This window comes from Terrapene carolina, unplaced genomic scaffold, assembly GCF_002925995.2.
Source record: "Terrapene carolina triunguis isolate 2854851 unplaced genomic scaffold, T_m_triunguis-2.0 Scaffold210, whole genome shotgun sequence".
Taxonomy (NCBI): Eukaryota; Metazoa; Chordata; order Testudines; family Emydidae; genus Terrapene; species Terrapene triunguis.
Genome location: NW_020664561.1, coordinates 31961139 through 31988511, shown reverse-complemented (window position 1 = coordinate 31988511; position 27373 = coordinate 31961139). Strand labels below are relative to the sequence as shown.

The 27373-nt window shown below is 42.2% G+C and overlaps 1 protein-coding gene across 1 annotated transcript in view; it reads left to right on the top strand.

Annotated features, from left to right (window-relative positions):
- Window positions 1–27373, top strand: part of LOC112119385 (palmdelphin) — a 70986-nt gene that overhangs the window by 27835 nt on the left and 15778 nt on the right. Inside the window, exons 3-5 of the mRNA XM_024218033.3 lie at window positions 7319–7364; window positions 14276–14356; window positions 24858–24988. Of these exons, the coding sequence (XP_024073801.1) occupies window positions 7319–7364; window positions 14276–14356; window positions 24858–24988 (258 nt within the window). The remainder of the gene's footprint in view (window positions 1–7318; window positions 7365–14275; window positions 14357–24857; window positions 24989–27373) is intronic.

The following is a 27373-nucleotide window of genomic DNA, read 5'->3' as shown; positions in this document are numbered from 1 at the left end:
GGAGAGAAAGAGAATGGACGCTCACCTCCACTGAGCTTTATAATTTACTTAAGATCCCAATCATTCTCTTGCTAAGACAAAACTCCCACTGGAATCGGTGGGAATTTTGCCCAAGTAAGACTATTAGGACTGAGCCCTAACTTTTGTACAGAAATCCTGACCTGCCTTACACACCTGCAGACTTAAAAATGATTAGCCATGAAATGGAGGCCATAAACAGCAGAGTTCCAAGGCAGAGGGACACTGCTCATCTGTGAGCATTGTGGAGATCTCAGTAATGGATCTCTACAGCCCCTTACTGTGCACCCACACACTACTGATCTACTGGGCCAACACCCCATATGGAAGGGGAACAGCAGGCTGCATCTGCTTTCCCCCAATGCTGTTTGAATAGCTGCAACCCAGCTGCATAGGCTCAGCCTCAAGCCATCTAATGTGTGTGCGCGCGTGCAGCATAGTGCTTTTATGTGAGCTTTGCTCCATTCCCTAGGGTTTGACCTCACTTACAGTGTATTTGATTTCGGCTAAAATGAAACAACTCCACTACAACAACTAAGGCTTAAGTCTCAAAGCGCGCTTCTAAATATTCCCAGCACAGTTGGCATTGTGGAGTTTTAAGTCCTGCACTATTCTTAGATGGAGCTGCAGCAGTTGGAAAATGCTCGGTTGCAATCAACACATCCCACAACATGTTCAAGGGCTGCTATCTTATATAAAAAGTGCCTGTCCCTGATCTAGGCACTTGAACAATTGCTATTAAAAAAAAATATTCATAATCAGAAGAGCAACTTGTTTTAAACTAAAGTTTCAGCTGAAGTGGGACATTTAAATACAAAATAGAAACCATTTGTTAGTTTCTTTGGATGAATTTCCATTTTCAGAAATATATAAATGCTTTTCCAGGTATTTATGGCCCATTAATTGTTATATTGTCAAGGAATATATGGTAAACCATGGAAATGATTCAAAAAAATTGAATATATTTGGTCAGTTTATTGAATAATCCTAAAAAAATATGGACAAGATACAGTTAGTACAATCACTTTTTGAGTTTGATTAATCTGTGTAATAACAGGTATGTTGAATATAGATCCAACACAGATATATACACAGTAGATACTCTCTAGGATGTGCTATGCTAAGCAAATATTCCTAGGACAATTAGACAGAGAAATTAATCTGCAATGTAACATTTATATATCATCTTTTATGAACTGTGACAAGTCATTTTACTATAAAACATGATCAAGATAATCAAAGTTTTAAAATAATCAAAAAGGCAATGGCAAACAGCTGTTTCTTTAGTTTGGTTTAAAAGCTATAACAGATTTGGGGTTATGAATAGAAACAGGAAGGGAGTTCCACCAACAGAAACAATCACTCAGAGCTCTTCCTCCCAAACATTCAGGGTGTGGGCTTGCTTGGGCAAGCAAGGAAAACAGGATTTTTTCAAGGGAGCTCAACATGCTGGGTACCAAACACTTGAAAGTCTGGACCTGAGCTCTGGAAAAGTCTGACACCAAGGGTGAAATCCGAACCCCATTGTCATCAATAGGAGATTTTCCATTGACTTCAGTGGAGCCAGGACTTCACCCCTATTACCTAAGAAGGAGAGAGAGAGAGATTTACATTACTATGTAATTTGATGGAAAGCCAATATGGGATAATATGTTAAATCTACTGGGTACCTTTAAGAATACAGACTACTGTAGTGTAATTGTAAAATATAATAGGGAACATCTGCAAACAAGTTAACAGTAGCTAAAGGAAGTCAGAGCAAATCTCCCATCCTGATGATACCATGGGTATGGTTGGAAAACATTCCATTTTCAAAATATGCAATATTACAAGTCACTAATAATGTTCATAAACTCTTTAGTCACCACCATAACTACCCATGTTCTAAGGGTGATATTTAAAAAGCCATGTGTTCCTAGTTCTTCTAATAGTTTTAAAGCTCACTCATATTTGGGACCATTTCTTATTACGGAATCTTTTCATGAGCCATTGCCACTCCCAATCCTGCTCGCAGTTTGTAGTCCTTGTGGATACAAGTGTTTTCCAAAGGCAGTATCAAGATCCAATGAAAATAAACTCCTTTTAATGTGCTGGGTGTTGCTTATTGGTAACTTCCTCCCATTTTGTATTGTCCCTGTGTTATTTGTTTCCATTCCTTGCATTTAAGATTTTTTGTTTCTGTAACTGAGTCTTCTCTCATTGCCTAAGTCTGCCAGTACACCAAATATCCAATTCATTTGCAGGTTGTTCTGGCCTACTTGTGAAACATCTGTTCATTGGTGTGCTTGTTGGTCAGAAAGGGCCTCTATAAACCACAAAAAAGTTCTAGATGGGGTAAAATGATCAGGGCATATCTCTGGATGAAAACTGACCCATGCCACAACACTCTGAAAGCACAGCTGGATGAAGCAGCCCGAAGTACATTTCAGAATACCAATGAAATTGGCCCTTGACCTTGAAAGACATTCTGGGTAGCCTAAGGGTGTAGCTGCTGAATTTCATTCCTCAGTGTTGTGCAAGAATACTCATAGCTGATGGGCAGATCTCCCCTAGCACTGCTTGTTTAGAAAGTGCCCAAAAGTTTTTTATGCTTATCTAAGCTGCTTTTGTTTATCATAAATTCACCATGACTTCCAACATTATTTTTTTTCCTGTCAATCTCCCATAAGAATGGTCTTATTTGTTCTATTAGTTATCTTTAAAGAACTAAATTGCTTGGATCCTGGCTATGCAAGAGACCACCTACTCCTCAGTGGTATTACGGCATTCAAGGTCAGCTAAGCCACTCCAGGCAGCAGCCTTCTGGTTTAATTAACAAAAGGTTATGGCAAGGCATTCTCAGTGAGAGAGGCCACAACTCTAGAATTTATTGTCTCTCCCCCCCCCCCACCCCGCCGCCAAAAAGACAAACTTAAAGCTACATATAGACAAACTCATGGTGATGGCAAGTTTACTGTCTTAAAAACAATAACAGCACTTAGCAGGAAAGAGAGACTAGTCCATCAGCTGGTGTAAATTGGACTCACTCCATTGGCTTTTAAAAAAACATAAAGATGTTAATGGGAGCTTGCCAATTTACACCCACTGCAAATCTGGTCCTATAATTGTAGTCAAACGTCTATTCCCTAACAAACAAAGGGGTTGTTGACTAAGAGGAGTTGTTTATAACCTCAATAATACAGAATTCTCTTTTGATTTAGTTTAATGTTTCCCTTCAGACTGCAATTTCAGTTTTCAGGGCCCATTTCTATTTTCAATTATGCTGGATTACACACTTTAACACTATTTTTACAATTACCGTTAAAATCCATAAGCAAGGATATGGAAAAGTGGGTGAAAGGACAGCTGGTGCAGTTCTGATGTGGCATGATTTTTCTGTGCTGCTCTTTAGAATTTGCTTTTAGGAGCACAAATCTCAGAAACAAGATCCATATTCATTTACAGCTGTGAATGTGTTTCTTCAGGCCCACTTGTGAACTTTTATCACAATGTTCTGTTCCCCTAAATTCCCACCCACTTCATTACATGACTATATAATGCAATTGTTTCACCATTTGCCTTGGATACACATTAGGCAATCTGACTCCTACATTAGGAATCCATGGCAAAATGGAAACAAATGAATAAAGGGGATGAACACAAAAGAATGTGATTTGCATGACAGATCAAGTGGCACAACCACCCTTTTCTAAGAAACTCAAAATATCAGTCCATCCAAAGCAGAAATATACATTGCATGACCACCCAAAATAGAAAAGACAGGTTAAATACACTTTTCCACTAGAAGATTTTTTTTCCCTTTAATTTATGGACTAGGTAAGATATTTCCAAAGGAAACTATTTTATCTGTCAGCACTCAGGAATCTTGCAGACTGAAAGCACAACTGTTTGGATCCACTGATTTGATAATATGTAATGTCTTGGTTGCTGCACTGTCATTGGCGAAGCAGGCTTAAGGGCAGACAAAGTGACAGCTGGCCCATTTCTTCTTTTGCCATGTAAATCCAGTTTAGAATAGGATTAACATAACTGGAAAATAACCTAGTGGCTGAACCAAAAAATCTACCTAGCAACAGGTTAATTGAGAAACACACTTTAAATACTTTCATAATAATGGGCACTTACAGAGCTCAGTAGCATTACTCATACTTGCCTTTCCTTTTTAGAGTAACCTTGAACTCTGCAACATAAATGAGGGAAAGAAAACATTAAATCTTAGCTAGTACATCTCCTTATCGCCACTTAACTGCTAATAAAGTACTTTTTAATAAATCCCACTTGTAGACTATGTGATTTAGGAACTTACTTCCTTTTGAAAGTCAACTGGACTTAGGCAATTTAAGAAAATGTTACCATACATCGATAGCATCTACTATAGTTGAAGTTTGAATGATACTGGTAGACACCAAAGGAAGTCTCATCTAGCTCTTTTCAGCTGGAGGTGTGGTAGATAGAGAACACCTGATTCTGTTCCCACGCACCGTGGGCAGTCATTTACATCAGTGCTAAGTATAAAATGCTCCCAAATCCAAGTGACAGGATTTTACACCCACTATGCAAAGGACTTCACAAAGGTGCAGATAAAGGGAGAATCAGGACCAATACCTGGGATAGAATGGGGGCTTCTCAGAGCTACTCCTTCTCCACAAAAAGATTGCTTGTAGATTTAGAACATTCAAATCTTTGTTTCAAGCTTACTATACACATATAATGGAAATACAGATCATAAGTTAGGCTGGTTTTCCTGAGGGTTGTCACTTGGCCACCGTGAACTACATCTAGCTGAATCACTGCACACAAGTTGTCTGCCTAGATGTAATTACTATTTTGGGTCTTGGTCTTGAAAAAGATCACATCAATAGCTCCACTGGGCCTAGTTCTCCAATGCCTTGCACCTTGTGTAGTCATTTACACTTCTCCAGAGAGTGTTACCAAACCAGTTCAGAATGGTAGAATTTTGTAATCATTCACGCCTATGGAAAGAGTGTACAAGAGGTGCAAGATAATGGAAATCAAGGGGCCATTTGAAGTCAAGTTTGAACCCATACTGGTTTTACATCCATGGAATTCCACTGATGACAGAGAGCAGAATTTGGCCCCAAATGGCTTCTTTATCTTGGTCATTAGCATTCATCTCCTTTAGGAATTGGAGGGATAGCTCAGTGGCTTGAGTATTGACCTGCTAAACCCAGAGTTGTGAGTTCAATCCTTGAAAGGGCGGGTTAGGGATCTGGGGCAAAAATTAGTACTTGGTCCTGCTAGTGAAGGCAGGGGGCTAGACTCAATGACCTTTCAGTTCTATGGAATAGGTATATTTATTTTTACAGTTCTAAAACTCAGGTAAGCATCCAAACCATGAATCTATAGGAATTATCTTAAAAGGCCAGAGGGGATCTCTGATCTACTTGCTTCATCCTTATTCAAATCTATAGATGGAGTCTATGAAAAAGTAATAGGTTCGATAGAAGTATATCATGTTACAGAAAATGATTGTCTCACACTAGGATTCTGTAACAGGGATATTATTAAATTCTATGGGGGTAGTTAAGTTGTTTTCTTTTAAATCCATAAGGGAATGTTTATCTGGACATATCCAAACTTCCAGGGTCTGCCACACTTGCACAATCAGGCTCTTGTGATAGCTCAGTACTTCGGGCTTTGAACAGCAAACTTCACCTTTCTTGTGTTATTTTTAATTTTTGGTGCTGACCCAAACCAGGAAGAGCAGAACATGTTAATAGTGAAACAAAAAAAAATTAGTTCTCTCATCACACAACGAACATGGGATAATGTCAAGTTTTGAACAAAAGTTCAAGGTGGAACTTGAAGACATTAATGCATCCCTAATCTCTGCCTGAAGGGAAGCATACTGCTTAGATGCATGGGCAAATGATGGCATAGCATAAATATGGGATATGCAATTAAGTATTGAATCCTATCAGGATCTGTAGAGGGAAGATTCACTCACTGAATAGATCACTTGTAAGTTGTCAATTCTGTTGCATCTCAGCATTTGTCAGTAGCTGGTCTATACCCATTATGGTGATGTACTGCTAGTTATGTAGGTGGGCAGCTTTTGGACCCAGCCAGGGGAATAAAAAGTGCTAAGTCAGGAGCCTGAGGCAAAGGGGGTAGGATTGGAAGCAGCTTGGATCTTGCATGTGGTTCAGAAGCAAAGTCCAGGTGATGAGCTATAGGCAGGTACTGGTGGTGCTGACTCAGAATGGAACATGGGGTGAGGGAAAGATTTTACACATCTATAAAGTCATTTCCTTGCACCAACTCATTACATGTGAAGCAATCCCATGATTTGAATCACAGTGTATTTAGTGTCTGTGCATTAAGTGCAAAAAGTGTGGAGACACTGACAGATCCTTGCATACAGCATATTTGCAGAGATTACAATTACACATTGCTGAGGTCTGAAGCGATTCCAGACTCACATTACATCTTATGTGTACCCAGCTTCAGCTTTTACGCATGTGCTAGGATTTTTTCGGTGAGTGGATTTTATTTGAGGCAGTTCCACACATTTTGCAGGTTTCCTAGTCTGATTTTAGAAGGCTCACTCCCAGTCATGTAACCAGAAAGGTGAAAACGTACACCATCCCTTAAGCAGCATAATACCAAGTTCCAAAGCACATGACAGATATACACATCTCATTCCAGTCAGCTGAACAGCCACCCAATATGAGAGCTCTGTTAGAACACAACCACTAGAATTCTAAAAGGCATACTGGTGATGTTCAGGGAGAGAGCCTGACTCTGTAGTCCTTATCCAGGTTGTTGAATCCTGAGGATCTGACTCCTTTACTATGTACAATTATTGGTGCTTTCAAGCCTACAGTATATTGCTTTAAACTTTTTTCATTAAAGACATACATATAAGGAAAAGTGAATTGTGGCTTGTGTCTGAGTGCATTTGTACCATGTTCCTGGACACTGTGCTTTGGGCATGAAACAGTTAAAGAAACTATGGCCAGCTAACTGTGCACATTAAAACAAAGAGTTGGCAGCTTCTGAAGGAAAAGGGCTTGTGCTCCACTGTTCAAACTTGTCAGTCAGCTCATGCCAGCACTCTCCACGGCTGCCTCCCCACCGCACCCTCATTACATGTGTCTGCCTCGGCTGATCTGCTCATCTGTTCAGAGACTCGCCGGATAAGTCAGGAATTCTCCCTTCTCTCTGCTGTGGAATTGGATCACAAACCACCCAGCTTTTCTTGAACCCCTCACAGGTGGCTCTTTGCCTATGGTATCTTTTCTTCTCCCTTCACCGCTTGTCTGTTTTTAATTTCCAGAATGGAAGAAGCTGAACTGCTGAAGGAAAGATTCCAGGCCATAACAGTAAGTGCTTACAGTTATAACTCATGAGGATAGGCTTAGAAAAATCAGTGCATTAATACAATATTGTATGTTTTCTGAAGAATCATTTGTTCCCTAAAGGAACAAGAAAAAAGCATCTATTTCTGCTGGAAATGGTTACTTTTCCTTTATTTGCTTTGTAAGTTATATGCTGTGATACAGTAAATTTGCCAGTACTCATTTTATTGTGGTTTAATAGGTTTAAAGACTAAATCCAGTGCACTGAAGTCATTATTACACCTCAGATCATACATACATAATGCTATCTTCATACCAGAGTGTGTGTGTATGAAGGATGCCAGGTCAAAAAGCAGGTCTTCTTGATCTACAAGCTCTGCAACTGATAAATTACCATATTTCACAGGCAAAAAGTAACGAGGACCCTAAAATCTTTTTGCCCCCCTATATCATAGAATGAAGTAACACTGCAGGATTGCTAGTTTCTACAAACGTTAAAGCTTAAATTGTAAAAGTCAGAAGAAAGAGCATAGGGCTGACTGAATTCCAAGCTATCAGCTTTCCGTAGAACAACAGATTGAGGGTTATTTATAAAGAATGTAATGTATGCCAAAGACTGTAGAAGACACCTTCATTACTGCTCTAAACAGAATTCTGCTTTGAAAGTCTGAATGTTTATGTATGGGGGGAACTTTTAGATCTCTTTAAAACAAGGAGCATAGATGGCTGAAGTTGATGTAACAACAACAAAAGTCACTCAAATCTACAGGACCCTGATTTAACCCCCAATGAAATCAATTAGATTAGAGAAGGGTTAAATTGGGGCAGAATTCAGCTCTGGAGGAGACAAAAAGAAAAGAAAATCTGTAGTAGGATAGTTCAGGTTTGATTAATTACAGGCAACCTTTAAGTCAATGCCTTTGTTTTCAAGCCTCACCCCCCCCCCCCACACTCCATATGGTGGGTTAGAATTATTTGATCTTGCAATTAGTGGTCAAAGATAGATTATATTGCCTGCATAAATAGCCAATGGCATTAAAAAAAAACCTACCAGCACTAAGCACATCACGGATAAACATGAAGGATCCTAGATGGAAATTCTGATAAAGAGTTGAACTGGACTTTGTTTCTACTTGTTGCATCTTAAAACACCACCCATCTACTAGACACTAGGACAATGGTTTTCAAACTTTTTTTCTGGTGACCCAGCTGAAGAAAATTGTTGATGCGCATGACCCAATGGAGCTGGGGATGAGGGGTCTGGGATGTGGAAGGGGCTCAGGGCTGGGGCAGAGAATTGGGGCACGGGGTTGGGGCATGGGCTTACCTCAGGCAGCTTCCGCTCAGCGGCGCAGCCGGGGTGCAGAGGCAGGCTTCCCACGGCCACCCGGGAGGGTGGGGGGGGAAAAGTGGGGCAATTTGCCCCAGGCCCCGGATCCCGCAGGGGCCCCCACAAGAGTTTTTCGGGGGCCCTGAAGTGGGGTCCTTCACTCGCTCCGGGGGCCCCAGAAAACTCTTGCGGGGTCCGGGACCTCGGAGCTTCTTCCGCTCTGGATCTTCGGCGGCAGTTCGGCGGCAGGGGGTCCTTCCACTCTGGGACCTGCCGCCGAAGTGCCCTGAAGACCCGCGGCGGGGGGTCCTTCCGCCCTGGGACCCGCCACTGAAGTGCCGGGTCTTCGGCAGCAATTCGGCGGTGGGGGCCCCGTGCCACCAAAGACCCCAGGCCCCCTGAATCCTCTGGGCGGCCCTGAGGCTTCCTGCCTGTCCCGGCCCTGCAGACTGCGCTGCGCCCCAGAAGCAGCCAGCAGCAGGTCCAGCTCCTAGGCGGAGCCACGCAAGCAGCTCCACGCAGCTCTTGCCTGCAGACACCACCACCCCCAGCTCCCATTGGCCGGGAACCGGCCAATGGGAGTGTGGAGCCGGTGCTCGGGGCAGGGGCAGCGCGCAGAGCCCCGTGGCTCCCCCACCTAGGAGCCGGACCTGCTGCTGGCCGCTTCCGGCGTGCAGCACAGTGTCAGAACAGGTAGAGACTAGCCTGCCTTAGCCAGGCAGCACCCCTGACGGGACTTTTAACGGCCCGGTTGGTGGTGCTGACCAGAGCCGCTGCGACCCAGTGTCTTACATTCCGCGACTCAGTACTGGGTCATGACTTGCAGCTTGAAAACCCTTGCACTAGGAAACAAAGGTAACAGCATATTCATTTAAGGCCTGATCTATTCCCCCCCTAAGATCTTTGGATATGTTTTCATTAACTTTAATGACATCTAGACCAGGCTCAAGCTGGAACCTGGTTTTCAGCGCACAGCCTCAAAGCGGAGAAGTTTTTTAGAGGCCAGCAGATGGAATAGCTGGAAGGGGTTGAACTTTTCTCTCCTTAGAAACACTTGAGAAGCAGTTTTTAAAAACTTGTGACTACTTCCTATACCCTGTGCTGCCTGTTATAAGACATGAGAAGTCAGGCTTGGGGTTTTAGCCAGGTTCTTATTTATTGCACTTGCTGCCTGAAGCAAGTACTTGCCCCCAACTGTAGAATCTGTAACATTTGCTTTAGCAAACTGATACTGAGACAAAAAACAGGGCTAAGTCCTCCCTTCCATGGGAAAAGTAATAGTGGAAGTATTTGGGAACAGTTCCAGATAATGGTGTTTCCTTGGCCTCATCCCATTAGGGGGGCATTTCCCTCCCTGCAGAAGAGATGAGGGTGTGTCCTCAAAAGGCTGTTGTCTACTTGGATGAGCAACAAGCACTCCCAGGAATCCTTGTAAAAGCAAAGGTGCATAGGCTGGCTCGCTAGCTGTACTGATTGCCCTAACAATACAGACCCTCTGCTGTGTGGCCTAGCAGACAGGAGAAGAAGCTGGAATTGCTGGGAGTGGAAGACTATGGGTGCAGTAGGATTTCTGCATCAGACAATGTTGACAGGGTCTGTATTTTCTTATGAAGTATACTTCTCCGGCTCTGGTGGTGGAGGGGACCATGGAGAGTGGCTAAACGTTGGCTCCACCCTCCCAAAGATGCACATTCACAAGCAGTGGAACCACAAAACTGTATACAGTTAGCCTGGATGATAGGCTGGAAGATCCATGATGTGAGACTGCTGTCTCTTCCCTTCCCCTCCCCTAGGGTTTGCACAGGGTTCCTCCCCTCCGCACATGAATTTTGAAGGACTTAAGGTGACCCTGAGTATTTTGTTAGGCAAGACTCCCATAGACTATAATGGGAGTCAAAAATTAAGGCATAGGGCCATGTCCCACTTCGGTATATGGATGAGAGAAAGGGGCATAGGTACCTCTTTACCGTCACACAAACAGGGCAGCTCTCTCTCCATTGTGAAGAGCGCTAAGAGGCTTCTTACCTGTAAGCTGAATCTTCAAGGGGAAGTGTCCATACCCAGTTGACTAATACTTAACATTTATTCAGCTATTTAAAATCCAGAGCCTGTACTGCAGTAAGATCTAGACAAGGCACAGCAAAGTGCACCCTAGGGAATGCCCCAACCTGCCTTAAATCCTTTCATGACTAGAAGGCTGCACCTGTGTTCAGCTTCTGTGTGGAATTTGGCCCACTATATTCAGCAATCAATTTCAGATGAACAGGTGTCCATACAGCACCAAAAATTTGTTTTACTTTACTTAGTTAATGGGTAGTTACTTAGGGAGGTGTTATCTGTGGCAATTGCTATTATGAAGGATGCAAGTACAAAACCTGAAGATGAAGCAGAGCATAGGAGGAAACCTGGGGATAAAAGTAAAACAAATGTGCAAGGTGTTCACTAAAAAAATGTTTCCTTCTTTTAATGTTGTACATTGATCTCATTTTCAGTTGGATTTTTTTTTGTTTCTTTGCATTCTACTTTTATCCCTTTATGATTGCCTTTTTGTACAGTATTCTTATATACCACTCTTCTGTGTTAGTTTGTAAACAGTATAGAAAAATGGTTCAAGGGGAAATGATTGTTATTGGACGATTTTTGTCATTTTGAAAGTGTATTTGCTGCCTGATTGTTTACTTTGACCTCTTAATGCTAAAATAAGATTTTTTTAGTGAGTATGTGGACTCCCAAGGCATCTTTCATAATTTATTATTTGTACCAAAGTTAACACAGGTATGTTTTAGCATAAACTTAAGATGGGTGCATTGTCTGGCTTAAAATGTGACTATTAAGAAAATGCGTTCCCTTAGAAAGTGGACCAGTCTGTAAATGTGTGTGGTCTGTCGGTTCGACGATGATGTTTTCATGCTCTCTCTTTTTGTGGATTCTGGAGTGACTCTGAAGTCCAAAGCATGAAACGCATGCTCGTGAGCAGATTGGGCAGACAAAGTCATCGGTGAGCGTCTTGGTAGCTATAGCAGTAGTATGACGCTTTCCCCTTGCAACTAACAATCGATTATTTCTGTCCTCTTCAAAGGCTTGGAAAGCTCTGAGTGTTTTGTGCTGCCAGGCTGATCTATTTAATGCAGCCTTCTCAAGATCATTTGGGTTTTTTGCACCAAAGTGTATGTTGTTTTTGATGCTGTCCTTGTAGCGCTTTCTGGGGCGGCCTTGATTTCAATGTCCTTGTGCCAATTCTCCACAGAAAATTTTTCTGGGGAATCGATATTCAGGCATCCTAATGGCATGTCCAACCCAGTGTAGTTGAGCTTTATCAGCATGGCCTCAATGCTTATGGCATTTGACTTTTGGAGAACCTCTAAGTTGGTAATTTTGTCCTGCTAGTGGATCCCCATAACGGCGCGCAGAGACTGCATATGGAAGGCCTCTGGCTGTTTGATATGCTACTTGTATGGTGTCCAGGTCTCACAGCTGTAGAGTACAGATGTGAGCACAAAAGAATTATAAAGTTTTCTTTTTGTTGAGAGAGTTATGTTGTGGGATTTCAGGACTGTGATAAGTAACTTTCCTAATAACTGAGAAGCTTTCTGTATCCTATTCTGTAAATACGGGCTGACTTCATGACCTGTTCATCTAACGATTGGATTAATTCAAGAACACTTATACAGTGATATTAGGAAAGTTCTGTATTAAAGAAAGCTGTGAAGTTCAGAGATGGCATGTTCTTGAAATCAGGATAAGTGGAACAGTAAGAAATCTATGCTAGCAGATCTTAGACAAAGCAAATTTTATAATAGATGCTGCTGACAAACATCACACACTAATATCTTAAATCCGTTGATTGTTAGGTTAAATGAGTTACAGAAGAACAAAGAATCTTTGATGGATAAGTATTATAGGGACTGTGTCAAGCTATATTCCAAATCTAAACTCATCTTTAAAAGTTGTATCTTGTATTGCAGAGATGGGTCAGTAGCACCTTTCAGAGAGATGGAAAACAGAAGTTATGCCCGCTTGTAATTTGACCCTTTTCAGAAGAGAAAGTGTGTCAATGCTAATTCACTTACTACAGTCTAACATGGGGGCAATCATACTCTACCAAGCTACATTCCTCCCCATGTACTTCCAATTGGTTAGGTGTTTATCACTTGCTGTCCCCCAAACAGGTACTGTTCCTACCAACAGTCACACAGTTGATAGCCTTCACACCAGAAGTGGCTGACTTTCAATAGTAAGTGAAGGGCTTCTCTGACAGGACACTAGCAACCCCTGGGGCTTGGGGCTACATGTCCATTAAGGCAGGTCCAACATCAGTCAAACACACACGTTCCATCTCAATCATGAGGGGGAAAATAAACCATCACAGCAGGGCAGCTGCCTTAGTCGTGGCCCCTAACTGTAATGACGATCCTGTTTATATTTTGATCATTTACGAACAAAGGGGTGGGGAGAGGCTGCCCTAAGTCCAAAATGTTCATAAATGATCAAAATATAAACAGGATCGCCTTGCACCAAGGAAGGCTTCTATTCCCCTATTTACTCCTTTTCTTGCTTGGATCAGGCACTTCCCAGGCAAGACAGTGGAGTAAAGACCAGCTCCTCTCCCTTCCAAAAAGAGACTGAGCAATCCTTTGGGAGATGCCACTTCCTTTTTCTTGTCTTCCTCCACAGCTGTCAGTTCCTCCTCCTAGCAGCTAGGCCAGGCTCATCCTGACAGCTCTTCCTACCACATTTGGCAGCTCAGATAGTCTGAGAACCAAACATCCAATTTTTTGCCCAGTAGAGGGACATAGCCTTTTCCTAAGTCACATAGGAGGCACATACACCCCTGTCAGAGATCCCTATATGCAGTCTTTTATAACCTCTAGTCATTACGTCAGTTCTTATTATGGTGCATCATAGTATAGAACAGCAGGTGAGACATGAGTTAGTTACTGCCCTACCACACATTAATGTAAATGAATAGGTGCCAAAGTTGTTATATCTAATAGCAATACATTGTGAAAGCAATGATTGGCAGTAGAGTGGCCCATTAGGGGTGCTTGTAACGGTACAAGTTACTCTGTGCTTGATTCAATGCCCATTGAAGTCAATAGGAGTCTTTCTTCTTACTTCAAAGGGAGTTGGATCAAGTCATCTATCACCATAGTATGTTCTCCCCAGATTCTGGACGCCACTGAAAGTGGCACTGGAACAATTTTTATAGTGGGGGTGCTGAGAGTCATTGAACCAAACTGTATATGATGGAAACCACTTCAAGCCAGGGGGTGCGGCATCACCCTTAGTTCTAGCACCTATGCCACTGGGCACCAAATCAGTAGTCTCCTGGAGACAGGTAGAGCAACCACAAGGTTATTTTATATTATGGCAGCTATCTGTGGCTCCAAGGGGCCATCCCAGGAGGCGGGTATTGCCTGGGTGTAGGGACACCCCAGGCATAACCCTTTTCCTTAGCCATGACCTCTGCACTGTAAATAGGAAGGACGGTGGTGCTGTGGTGGTGCTACATCACTTAAGAATTCCCCCCAGGGGTCCAAGTTAAAGCACCAAAGCAGTGACATATCACTTTAAAAATTAATGTGTGGGTTTTTTTAATTTCCAGGACAAGAGAAAGCTTCAAGAAGAAATTACACAGAAGCGTCTTAAAGTAGAAGAAGAAAAATTAAAATACCAGCATTTGAAGGTATTATTTTGTCAATATCAGCAGCTTAAGTTATTCAACATTTTAAAATATCTATAAGAGTCAAATAATAAACACAAGGAAAGTCCTAGCCCTGCTATTAACATTAGGCAAGACTGCTATAATTAAGTGTTGCTTCATCCTTCAATCTAAGCGTCCTTCCATTTATGGGTTTAAGTCATGCGTTTACTGTTACATTTGCAGAACTATTTTGAGTTTTACCAGAATGACTCCAACTGACTTTAATGGGCATCGTGCAAAAGCTTCACATAAAGGGGCTAATGTTGTTTGATAATTTTTGTAGCTTAAAGTGAGATCACAACCAGAAATAATTCCCAGCTTAAAACTGGACTTCACATGTCAGACTGAGTGTGTTCACTTTATAATTTCAGCACAAAATGCAATATAATCACCAGATGCAACCAAATGGCAAATAGCAGCTTCTTGATAAAATCATCAAGTAGCAGATTATTTTCATCTGGCAAAACATCTATCAATTTATTTAATGCATCTCCTTAGTGAAATAATGTTGTGACCCTTTGTGGGAAGCATATAGGAGAAGCATCTGCAAATTTCGCACTGATGTCAGACTTGGCAAGTTCACATCAGTATGGTGTTCAAAACACTGATGTGACCGGACAGCCTGGATGGGCCACACTGAGAATGCTTCACTCAGGGCTGACTCCAAGGATTAGGGCAAACAATGCCTCAAACTGGGGGTTTATCCTGTAATTAGATTCACCAAGCCAGTAACAAAACAGCTTCTCTAATACCACGTTGGTTAACAAGAAACCAAATACAGTCCCTTTTAAGCATTCCAGCCCTTGACTCCCATCTAGACAGCCAAGTCTAATATAGTGAGGGGTTATTGAAAACCTGATTCACCATAGGTGAGGTTCACCAATTCCAAAGGACCGGACACTTATCCCCAGGTCAATACGAGTCTCAGCTCTTACCCAATAATCACACTTACAGCCAATCCTTAATAGCTAAATCTAAGATTTTAATAATAAAAGGGTGAAAAAAAGTTGCAAATGGTTAAAAAGATCAATATACATACAAATGTGTGTAAAATCCTTAGGTCAGTTTCATAGCAGAGATGGTGTGGCTGCTGATTTGTAAAAGTCTTTCTGGAATCAATTTAAAAATTTATAGTCCAATAGGCAGTCCAGATGTAGAGTCTGTCCCAGTCTTTCCACGCATCTTCCAGGTTATTCCAAATCATTATTTGGAAGATGTCTGTCTTACAACTTATACGTTCTCTGTTCAAAGTTTAAGCAAACTAGAGATGTAAAGGATCAGGCCCAGGGCTTCCTTTATAGTTCTTCTAGCAAGCTGACAAGCCTCCTCACAGTAATTGTCACAGTAGGGCCTTCTCCCGAGGAAGAATATGCAATGCAGGTCTTTGCTTTGAAGCTAATTTTCTATTTCCTATGCATACACTGGTAAACTACTTACACTCATTCACATAAGGCATTTAACCAGTCATGCATTATAACAGAGATATTTAAACCAAAGACAATGTGGATAATATGAGTTTCTTGCAGTATCTTATATCTTTGATCTGAAGATTAACTGGACATAGTCACATTCATAATTAAGGCAAATAAGACATGAAAGGGAATTAGCACCTACAAGATAATCCGGTTACATTGTTAAACTTCTAACAAGATATAGATAAACACAGACCAATACACTTAGCCTCTACTCTTGATTTCTATTACTACAAATGAATGAGTGTTGACGATTGCTAGTCTAGTACAGCTCTTTGAAATTCACATACAAGTAGATTGTCTTGATTACCACTGTAATGCCTTCTGTTACATTGTTATTGGTCATACACACGTTGGCTGGTCTGTCAGCGTCACAACTAATGAATCAGATGATCCACCTCTTCAATCATATTATTTAAAAAATGGGATGACTATTTTCTCAGGCTTCCCTTCTGTCTAGGGCAGTTTGGCATTTCAAGTAATTTAAATAAGACATAAGGCTTGCTTCTTGAAAGTATGCAGAACTGGTATTCTGCTATCAAAGATCCTAAGCATATCTTGACCCATATTAATTGCGTGTCTGGATAGAGGGATCCAGCAAAGTGGTATTGATTTCAAGACCAGGGGTTTGGCTTGCTTTCCTGAACAAGTTACACAGAATTGCCTCTCCCACGACACAGAAGTGTATCTAAAACTGAATCATCTTCAAATTAAGCACATGTAGCCTGGTCCCATTCATCTTCCTCTTTCACCCACACAAAAACATAGGAAGCTGAGTTTGTCACGCTAGATCATTACATCCTTCAGTTCTGGGTCCTGCTGCTTTAGAGGAAGGCAGGAAAAACTGCAATGAACCTGACCAGTTGTGCAGTGCTGTATGTGGGAAAAGAAACACCCTACTCCATAAAACCTGCAACTAACAGATTGCAGGCATATCATTTGCTTGTCCCTGTTTTAGCACATACACATATGAAGTAGAAATTTCAAGGGGATAATACCCTATTCTTATACACTTCAAATATTGATGGCATCACAGGGCTCTGTTCTTGACTGGTACCTCTAGACCAGTGGTAGGCAACCTGCGGCCTATCAGGGTAATTCGCTGGCGGGCCACAAGACAGTTTGTTTACATCAACTGTCCACAGGCACGGCCGCCTGCAGCTCCCATTGGCCGGGAACGGCAAATCGTGGCCACTGGAAGCTGCGGGGGGCCATGCCTGCAGACAGTCAACATCCACAAAACGTCTTGCACCACTCAATCAGCTTACCCCGATGGGCCACGTGCGGCCCGCAGGTTGCCCACCACTGCTCTAGGCCCTACCTTGACTCAAATTGTGGATTTAAAAGATTTGTCGCTTGCTGCCCCCAAGCACTTGCAGTAAGTGAAATATCTTCCTATACCAAAGTAAGGGGAGGCCACATGATCTTGCAATCACTGCAGCATGGCAAATGGGGCCCAATGTCACTGGCGGACAGTGATGCCCACTCCCATTTTAAGTCCCCTCTAGCTCTTCTTTCATAATAATGCTTTTTTTCAGCCTCCCATCATATTTAAGCCTGGCAATATCTCCATATATCTTATTTGCCCTTCTCTGGGCTATTGAAACTCAAATACATCTTTCCACATGCTTCCCAAAACAGAATACAGTACTCCAAACAAGAGTGTGCCACTATTTAAGAAGCATCATTGTAGTATATTCAATACTATTTATTTTCTATCCCTATATGAACAAACTCAAGCATCCTTTTTGTTCTTATTAATGCTAGGGCATGCTGTAGGGCATGCTGTAGGGCACTCCCCCCCCCCCCCCCCCCCCTTTCAAGGACATGAAATTGCCTCAGTTTTAGCAGAAGTTAAGATACCATGCGGAACTGGGGGACATAGTGACTATGGAGATTCTTTCCCCTTGTTCCTGGTATCTATTTTAAAATACACAAAAACAATCCCTATGTTGCAGGAACAATGACCTATAATTATTTATGTTAAATAGTACAAGTGCACCCACTGCCCTGCACAGGTGCATATTAAAGACAAGATCTTCAGCTGGTATATATCAGTCACACTGGCTCACACTAACTGAGTGTCTGGTCCTTCAGAGCTATTTTTTTCAAAACCCAATTGCATATGGGTATGGATACACACACACTCACACGGTTTGAGGAGTGAGAGGATGGGTGGGAGGGGAAGAGAAGAGAATGACTTTAAGGGCTCTTTAGTTTGTGAGCAGTAATTTCCTACCCCAATATTACCTGTGTATGTTCCTTGGTCACTGCATTAGAAACCACGTAGAAGCCACTTTACGTTGATCATGGTGCACAGAAAGACAGGCACATATGTCGCAATCACAAGGCATAGTCTAACGTTCAAACTAGATGTGTTTGAAAGTTGCACACGGTGCACCAAAGTGACTTAGGCACCTAAGGCCCATTGACTTTCACTTTTGAAAATGTTACTTCTAGTCCATCTCTCTGCTAATGCAGGATATTTCATTCATTTGGATTTGTTCTCTATTGCACAATTATCAGTACTTTGTCCAGTCTATCTTTCAGTGACCCATACAATGGAACAAAGTTGTTCCTGATACTCAGACTGGATTTTTCCTTTCCTAAGTTTGTCCTATGATTCCTGTGTGCACTCTCTGGTACCAGCCTAAGTATATTATTCTCTTTCATTAGTGTTTACACTCTTCAGGTATTGTTGGCTATTCTATCCCACTTTAGTAGTTTCAGCTAAGTTACTAAAAGAACTAATTATATATCTTTTCCCCATTAATCAATCCCTCTGTTCCCCAAATAACTTTGCTTGCTCTTCTCTGAACTACCTCTAATTTGTCAGTGTCTTTCTGGTAATGAAGTGTCAGAATAGAATTTAATATCCCCATGTGTGGCCACAGCCAGGGCGCCGAGAGCGGGTTCGGGCCTCAGTGAAAAAAATTTTTCGGGCCCCCCAGCAAGGGCGGACTGGCTAAACAGGGCCAATGAGAGGGGGGGAAGCCGGGCCCGGAATTTTTTTGGGCCCCCCCAGCAAATGCGGACCGGCTAAACAGGGCCGACAAGAGGGAGGGGAAGCTGGGCCCCCTTCCAGGCTGCCGGGCCCCAGTAATTTGTACTGGCTTTCCCCCACTCTCGTCGGCCCTGGCCACAGCAAAGCCATATGGAAAGGTATTACCATCCCCTGTTCCATGACTGGTTGTATTAGCACACAACAATATACAAACCAAGATTATGTTGGCCTGTTTTGCTTGCATATTACACAGCAAACTGATGTCTCATTTACCATCCACTATCACCCTAGATCTAGTTCAGCATTCTGGCTTTCCAAGTTTGTCCCTTTCACTAAATTGCTTTGCATTGCATCACTTTTCTCCATCCCACAACTATGGGCTACTTGCTCCTCTCCAGTATGTGGTAGAGGGAAACAAAACAGGGCAGGTAAGCCCCCAACCTGAATGAGGCTTTCATGGATTAGCCCCCTTACAGCAGTCTCACTCCAGATCAGTTAGATTAGGGCTCTGTGGGTCAGGAAAAGATGTGTCCCTGGGCCAAGGGTAGCATGCCTCCCCTGTACAGAGCATACATTAAATCTGCATGGGAGTGATTACTGGTGCAGCCAGCAGTAACTCCCCTCTGCACCTACAATCATTCCTATTGAGAGGAAGGGAAAAGGTATAGGGACCACAGTTGTGCTGCTGGAGGCGATGTGCAGGGAGGATGGGACTCATATAGTTCTGGAAAAAGAACGAGGAGTACTTGTGGCACCTTAGAGACTAACAAATTTATTTGAGCATAAGATTTCGTGGGCTAAAGCCCACTTCATCAGATGCATGCCATCTGGGTAGACTTTCCAGCAGATTTTATGGATCCTTTCATTTTACCTGGTGAATCTGTTTATCCCCACCCCCTTCAATATCTCTCCAAGTGCTATCTCCTGGAGGTCATATGTGTTACCATCCCAGGGGTTTATCCTGTGAGAATAGTATGTAACCCTATTTTTGAAAGCTGTTAAAATATGAAAAACTCAGACCTTTTCCTAGATATAGTGTGTGGGTTTGCATTTTGCACATTGGGAAAATAGAATATGCACCTGATGACCAGCCACAAAATTTACATAAGACTCTGGAACACCTATGCAGGGGACAAAATAATGACATCCTGCTACATTACTCCAGACTTGTTCTATGGTCTCTGACCAGCTACACCCCCCTCAGATCATGCTCAGGGGTTTGTTCACAGCATTGTAATCTATTGTCAGTACCACTAACATGATGGAATATGAACCACACGGGGCAATGATAACACTCTCAGAATGGCTGGAATGCTATCACATCATATTGTATTAGCATCCTTTTCTTCTATACAATGTACAGAAGTCAACATGATATCAGAGGTACAAACATACTGTAGCATGCATAACTTTGTACTGTACTGGAGCCACTTTCATTCTTTGTAATGAAGGAAGAGCAAGATGGCTCTGCAGAAAGTTTCTGCATGCCTAAAGGCAGGTGTTATCGCTATACCTCAATGAATTATACTGGTTTCAGTGGAGCCATGCAGGATTCGTCTCTAGCCAGAGCTTCTCCCTTTATACAACAAACATTTCCAAGTTATACAGCACGTAAGCCATTCATGAAAGTGCGACTAATGAAATAAAATATGCAAAAAAGCTATAATAGGAAATTTACCCACAGTGCTTATTTTTTATATTATTGTGCTTATATGGATGGGGATTATCCTTGTAGTCCTTGTACAAAAAACTTCCATTGACTCTAATAGGCAATATGCATGTCTGAGAACTACAGGATCAGATCTTATGTCATATTTGGAAATTATAATCTCCTTTCCCCAAAAGCAGTGCTAGGTCAATTCAAAGCAGAGCAATACCTGGAAACTCATTACCCTGAAAGCCCTACCTATCATAAACATTTAAATAAAAGATACCTTGGTTCCTAATCAGACTAGATTATTGTAGGAATTGTCCCGATTTGACAAGGGGAAGACACTCTTTGAGTGCCAAATATTCTGGCATAATCCCAGTCATCTCCTTTCTGGTCACAATCACACATCTGATCATGCCGAGACCAAGATACATTCGTTGACAGGGCTTGGTGATACAGTTGCAGTAAGAGGATTGTGCTTGTCTTCAGATATACTCTGTCTTCTCTCTTGTTTTAAGTCTCTACCCCCTTGATAAAAAAAAATTTCTGTTAATCAAACTTATCAAATGCAAGCCCAGTGGAGGCTGCATTAATATTTAGAGCTGAACAAATCATTGGGTGTTTTTTGGGGCCAGTGGCCAAATTTAACCCTCCCCCACCAAAAAACCCCAAAATTGGTTTCTTTAAACCAAACTGAGGTTTTTCAGTTTTTCCCTCACCAAACCAAATATTCAAAAATTGTTTGGGGGTGAAACAAAATTTTGAATGGCAATTCAAGAGTAACATTTTGCACTGAAATGGTTTGTTTTGAATATGCTGAAATCAACAGTTTCAACCAAAAATAAGGGGAGGATTCGGGGGGAGGGGGGAGGTCAGCTGAAAGATTTGCCGAATTCCACCCAAATTCATAAAGTTTCGGTCACTCCAACACTGCCTCTTTAACAAATTTAATATTCAATGTAAAGAAATCCGCCCAGCTCTAGTAACGTTTTTTTTGCCCCCTCTGCACTGGCCTCCCTTCTTAAAGGTAGGGTCCCAGGGGTGATTGCTAGCTGGGGATTCTTTGGCAGCACCACTGTGATGGAGTTGTACTACCTCGGAGTTGAAAAAAGGACCAGGAGGCCCCAGAGCTAGTTTGGAGACACAGGGCTTCAGATTTCACAGGCAGATCCACAGCTTATGGAGGCGAAAAGAGCTGCCCATTCTGCAGTGGGGAGGGATAAACCCTGTCCTTGTACTTCACAAAGGAACCATCTCAGGAAAATACTGCAAGAAGAATCTCAAAGATCATCTATCCAGATTTCCCCTCATGTGGGTACTTCCATGGAAGGGAGTGAGGAATCCAGGTGTGTGTTAGCAGTCAACATCCACCTTTGTCAGATGCTTACATGGAACAAGCTTGAAACAGGTCTTTTGATTGCACTCTGCCCCAATATACCCTCTGTCTTCAACTGCCCTCAATCAATAACCCTACATCTAGTGCAATGTGACTGGAAAGATTTTCAGAATCAACCCAGTCAAAAAAAAAAAAAAATAGGTTGCATGCCTCTCCTCTTTGTACAAGCACAGAACTAGCTTCTTGTGATGGCTTAGTGGTGAACTAAACAAAGTCACTTCCCATTCAAACAGTTTCATTAGGAAGCTGATGCTGTGCTGCCAAAATGAAGGAATCATTTGTCAAGTTAAAGATTGTTCGCAGAACACAGCAATGGGTGAACAGACTAGGGGTCAGCCAAGGGCTTCAGTACCCACCAACGTCCCAGGGGTGGCCTCCAATCTTAGGCTGAAATATTATGTCAAACTGGCATTTTGACTGAATTTTATGTTAACATCTCTTCCTAGTTGTTTTCACTAGGAATTTCAATATTGTCCTGCAAGGCAAGAGGCATTATCCATCTATGGCCCATACTATCTGAGCACTTCACAATCTTTGTATTTCTCCTCATACCACCACTGTGAGGTAGGGAAAAGCTGTTCTCTCCATTTTTCAGGTGGGGAACTAAAGCACAGAGAGGCTAAGTGACTTGTCCAAGGTCACACAAGAGGTCTGTGGCAGATCAGGAACTTAATTCAGGTTTCCCAAGTCCTAACCATAGGACCATCCTTCCTCTGCCACATCTCCATCGATCAGCAGCAGGTTGGAAAGATACCAGGGAGTGCAGTTCCTAGGGAGGGAAAGGCTACTCCTGGTTGTCTTCCTCAGGGCCACTCTTCCAGCCCTTCCAAGTGCAGGAACATTGAATTTGTCTTGGGGAAAGTTTCAGAGCCTAATCAGCTTCTCACAGCTCAATCCTATTTCTATTTGAAAGTGAATCTACTCAGTGAAGGAAAGTGTATATATGGGTAAAAATACACTTGTAGCTTCTCAGAAGCACTTTGAGAAATTAACACATTTCCTCTTATTTATTTTAGATTTTAGTGATGAATACCTACACATTTCATTCTAGATGTCTTTCATTTACAAAGTCTGGACAAGATTCTCTACACACAGTTATGGGGCTTTGCACTGCTCCGGTGTGCAAAGGAGCCATAGCTTTCACAAGCACCCCACAGAGAATTCACCTGTTGGAAGGGAGCTCCCTGATGGCATAAACATGACAGATCTGGCCCTGTACCCGACACATCCTTCCCCTCTCTCCCCACTCCCCCCGTCTTCCCAGCACAGGAACACATCAAGGTAGAAAGGGGCATGCTGAAACATATCTCTAACAACCCTACACCAATGGTGCAATTTAGAGGAGCCCAGCAGCTGCTCTAAGCTGTGTTGAGACCAGAGCAGCTCCCGTTCCTGCATCAAGCACAACTCTGGCATAGGAGACACTATAGCCATCTGATCCAAAGCAAGTTCTAAAACAATGGGAGTAATAACTGAGTGTGCTTTATAATCCCGTGAAAAGTGGATCTGCAGCCACTTCATGCAATTGACAAATACATAAATGAATAAGTGACTCAGAGCACCTTCTGTGTGATCAATTCACCAGCTCAAAAGAATCTAAACCACAGATGAAAGACAGACTCATGTTTTAATTAAGTAATGCTCATTAACATTACAGGTGCAAAAGTCCAAACACCTAATACTAATGCACGGTTCCACTCGTTAACCAGACATGAGTGCCACTTCATTCCAAAAGGACTGGGAGGTCTCCATCTGTACTGCTGCGGTTTTGTCTTTGTGGGGTTTAATACCTCCTACTTACCTTCAGGAGTCTATGATGGAGCACCATCCTGAAGCATGCCCCTTCACAGCCTACTACCCTTTTTCTGTCTTGCAGTGATTTACTTCTGCACCAGAGTACTCAAGGCTTGGATTCCTGCTTTCTGGGATTTATGTATTAGTTCTCATACAGAGTCCAAACTCTCTAGCCCCTCAGCACCCAGAAGAAGGGCAAACCTAATTCAGGCAGACCTCCCTCTTCTAAATTCAGGAATCCAACAGCCCCCCCCTTAGGTCTGTGTAATAACTCAGATAGGCTTACCCTGCTTGTATTCAAGAGTCCCACATGTCTTATCCTAGGATCTGCATTAATAATTCAGTCCTTCCAGTCCTGCACTGGGAAAGCTCAGCAGGCAACAATTCTCCTGGTATTTTCAGGAGCTCCTCTAAATAACCCTTGCAACGGGAATTTTGCACACAGAGCAGAAGACTGACACAATGAGAAAAAGGCAAGACAACCTGGGGCTCTAGGCATGCTGATACAAGCCATTCCCCTACACCATGGTTCCACCTCTGCAGCCCCACTCTTGTACCACGTTCAATCTCCAAGTGAGCAAGGAACAGCTCTCAGAGCTATTGTTTCAGGCTGTCTGCAGACTCAGGCAGTCATCACTTTGTTGACTGTTTCAAGGTTTTCTTTATAACCATCCTGGCTGGAAACTGTCATTTAAAAATAAAAAGATATATATATATATACACAGATGTAACCGCAGGACTTCAGGAGCTAGGGCCCTAGGCATGAGCCCATAGTACCTATGCTTTAATGCAGCACAGAGTAAAACAAAAAATTTCAAACACTGGGTCAGTTTACAAATGTTAACCATCACAGCTAATAAGTGACATGTGGTCTGCTCACCTGTTAATTCAACCCATCTGTAAAGGCAGAATGATTGATAATGAAAATGTTTTGCTGTTAATTACTCTATTGTTAAACCAATCACTAAACAACAACAGTTTACTCTTGTTTATTTATATTTCTATTATGGGAGTCCAGATGCTCCCATCAGGTCTCATTGGTGCTGAACAAACACATACAAAGACATAGTCCCTGCCCCAAAGAGCTTACAGTCTAGGAAGCAGATAGGGAAAGTTACTGATTAGCATTTTTTAAACACACTTGTCTTTATCTTTTCTGAAATTAGAAAAAGGCCCTTCGGGAGAAATGGCTCTTGGATGGTCTGAGTGCTCTCACTCCAAAAGAGCAAGAAAAAATGCAAAAGCACAATAGGGAAGACCAGGAACGGACCAACGAGCTGCAACAAAGCATCCTCAGGTACAGCACAAATTTGTTGTGGCCCTCTGTAGTCATTAAAATGGTTCATTCTTAAAAGCATGAAGGAAAGGAGAGGTCCCACTCTCCATTGTTACAGGTAAAATGAAGTATCAGCTAAGGCTAATAATTTGCAGTGTTTTATTTAATTCCAAGGGTGCGATACAGTCTTTAATATATTTGAAGGGCTTCTGCAACAATCAGAAGTATAGCATGTGGGTTTGAAAGTTATTATTCCTACATATCTATACAATACCCCTAAAGGATTTGTTTTCCTGACTCCACATTCACCATTCGTACTGTTCTCTACAGAGGCAAGCACCAGCATGTGGATTTTGCTCAGAGATGCTAACAGTAAGTCAGATAATGCACACTTAAAATTAAGATAACCAATAAGTTCTTAATTTTAGCTAGAGAACATGTAGCCTTCAAAACTTGACCCCTTGCAAAGCATTCCACATCTAAGTCATGTAATCATTTGTGCCCTGTGATTATCTCCTGTCATGCTCTCACTCATAACCCATAGTGTTAAGCGTGTCCTAAATGTAATCCTCAGAACCCTCCCGCAGAGTCCTTCCTTTACCCTTTTGCTACCTCATTTTACCAGTTTCTACAAATCTCACAGCTTGACTCTCCACCACATATAGCTATTTTTAAAGCAACATAAGCAGATTCAGACACGGCGGCCCTATTTGATCACAGGCATGTTCTTCAGGATTGTTAGCCGCATTCAGTACTTCTTGAATGCTGTGGGGTTTGTACTGTACACATGTTGTAGCTCCTCTGTGGCTAGGAGTACCAACATTTGCTCAGTGAGGACTATAGCAAAGATGAAGAGCTGTTTCTTTAGATCCACAAAGTTGCCTCGTCCCTGAAGTCTTGCTGAGGCTTCTTCCTACTTTATTTTAATTTAACGGCATCTTCATCTGAAGAGTCCTCTTCCTCAGCTCTCCTCCCCCGCACACTCCTTTGGATAAATTGTCATCAAGATTATCTCCCATCCACCTCCTCCCTACTTCCTGTCTTATTGGTACAAGTGATATTTGTTTGCTGATAGGCAGCACTGCTGTGCCAGCTTGTGTCCCATAATTAGACTGATTCCTTCCATGAAACACTTTTCTCAAGGAGAATCACTTTTTGAGTACATCAGTGGAATGCTTTGTTGTGATGACAAGGGTATAGGTGCCTAGCTGGTTGTAAGACCCAGTTAAAATGCACCATCAATGTATTCCACTGACAACGTGATTGTCAAATATTACACACACATACAGGGAAGGATAGGCTCAGGACCAAGCAGAGGACACACAGCACGCTGTGAGCTGCTGTCCTATTGTTAAGGCCCCAAGGAATCCTGTTGCTCTGATATACTAGGAGGAGATTTTTTTCAAAGGCTCACAGACTTTCAGTAGGAGTGGGGCATCTAACTCCGCTTTGAGCCTTTGGGAAAAGAAAGAAAAAACCTAGCCTCCCCAGCAATTTTTTTAAATGCTATTTTTAAAGCCATCGAATCAGGTCAAGAATGTTCATGTTTTTCCTTTCTCCTCCCTGTAGCAGTCCTCTGCACTGTTTCAAATTCATTCAGTGGCACCTAAATAAAGAACAGACAGTGCCCTTATCCTGCAGCTCTGTGAATAGTAGTAGAGCTAAAATGAGAGCTATTGAACTCCTGACAGATTAAATGCCTTGGAGACCGAGACACCCCAGTGGGAAAGTACTGTAACTCCAGAGTATAAATCCAATTTGTCACCCGATCAAGGTACCTTAAGTGCTCTCTGTGCCTGAGTCATAGTATCTGGCAGGTCTCATAGCAACAGTTGCTGCAGGTCTCTCTCTCCTATCAGTAGAGAGGACTTAGAGTTAGCATCAAAATAATTCCTACAGTATTAGCTCAAAGCTTTCAGCAAGTTTTTAAGTCCTTATAATAAATGGTCAGACTATTGCATAAAAAAAGACTCTACATTCTTAATATTGACCTAACCAGGTTTCTAATAAGGTTAAATCCTACTAGAATCACCCATGTAGTGATGATATTTTTGTACATCTTACTATGCTTGGTTCCTAAGGGCTGTTAAGGCTGTTGCAGAATCTCATTATAGAGTACATACTGTCCTTTGATGCTGCCTTTATTCAAAATATAGCCATTATTTCCTCATGCACAGGAGGTTGTATACACTGATAGTACACTTTCTTTTGCACCATATGGAACATTTTAATTGCATATCACTTATCATTGTTCTTACTATAAAGCCAATATATTGTAAAGGCGAGAACCCCCCTAAAACAGAACTAAATACTTCTTTGTATTTCAGGGAGATGGATTAGAATCAGAGCCCCTACTTTTCATTGCAGGTTGAGTACAAAAGTAGACAAGGGGTAAAAATTTCAGAA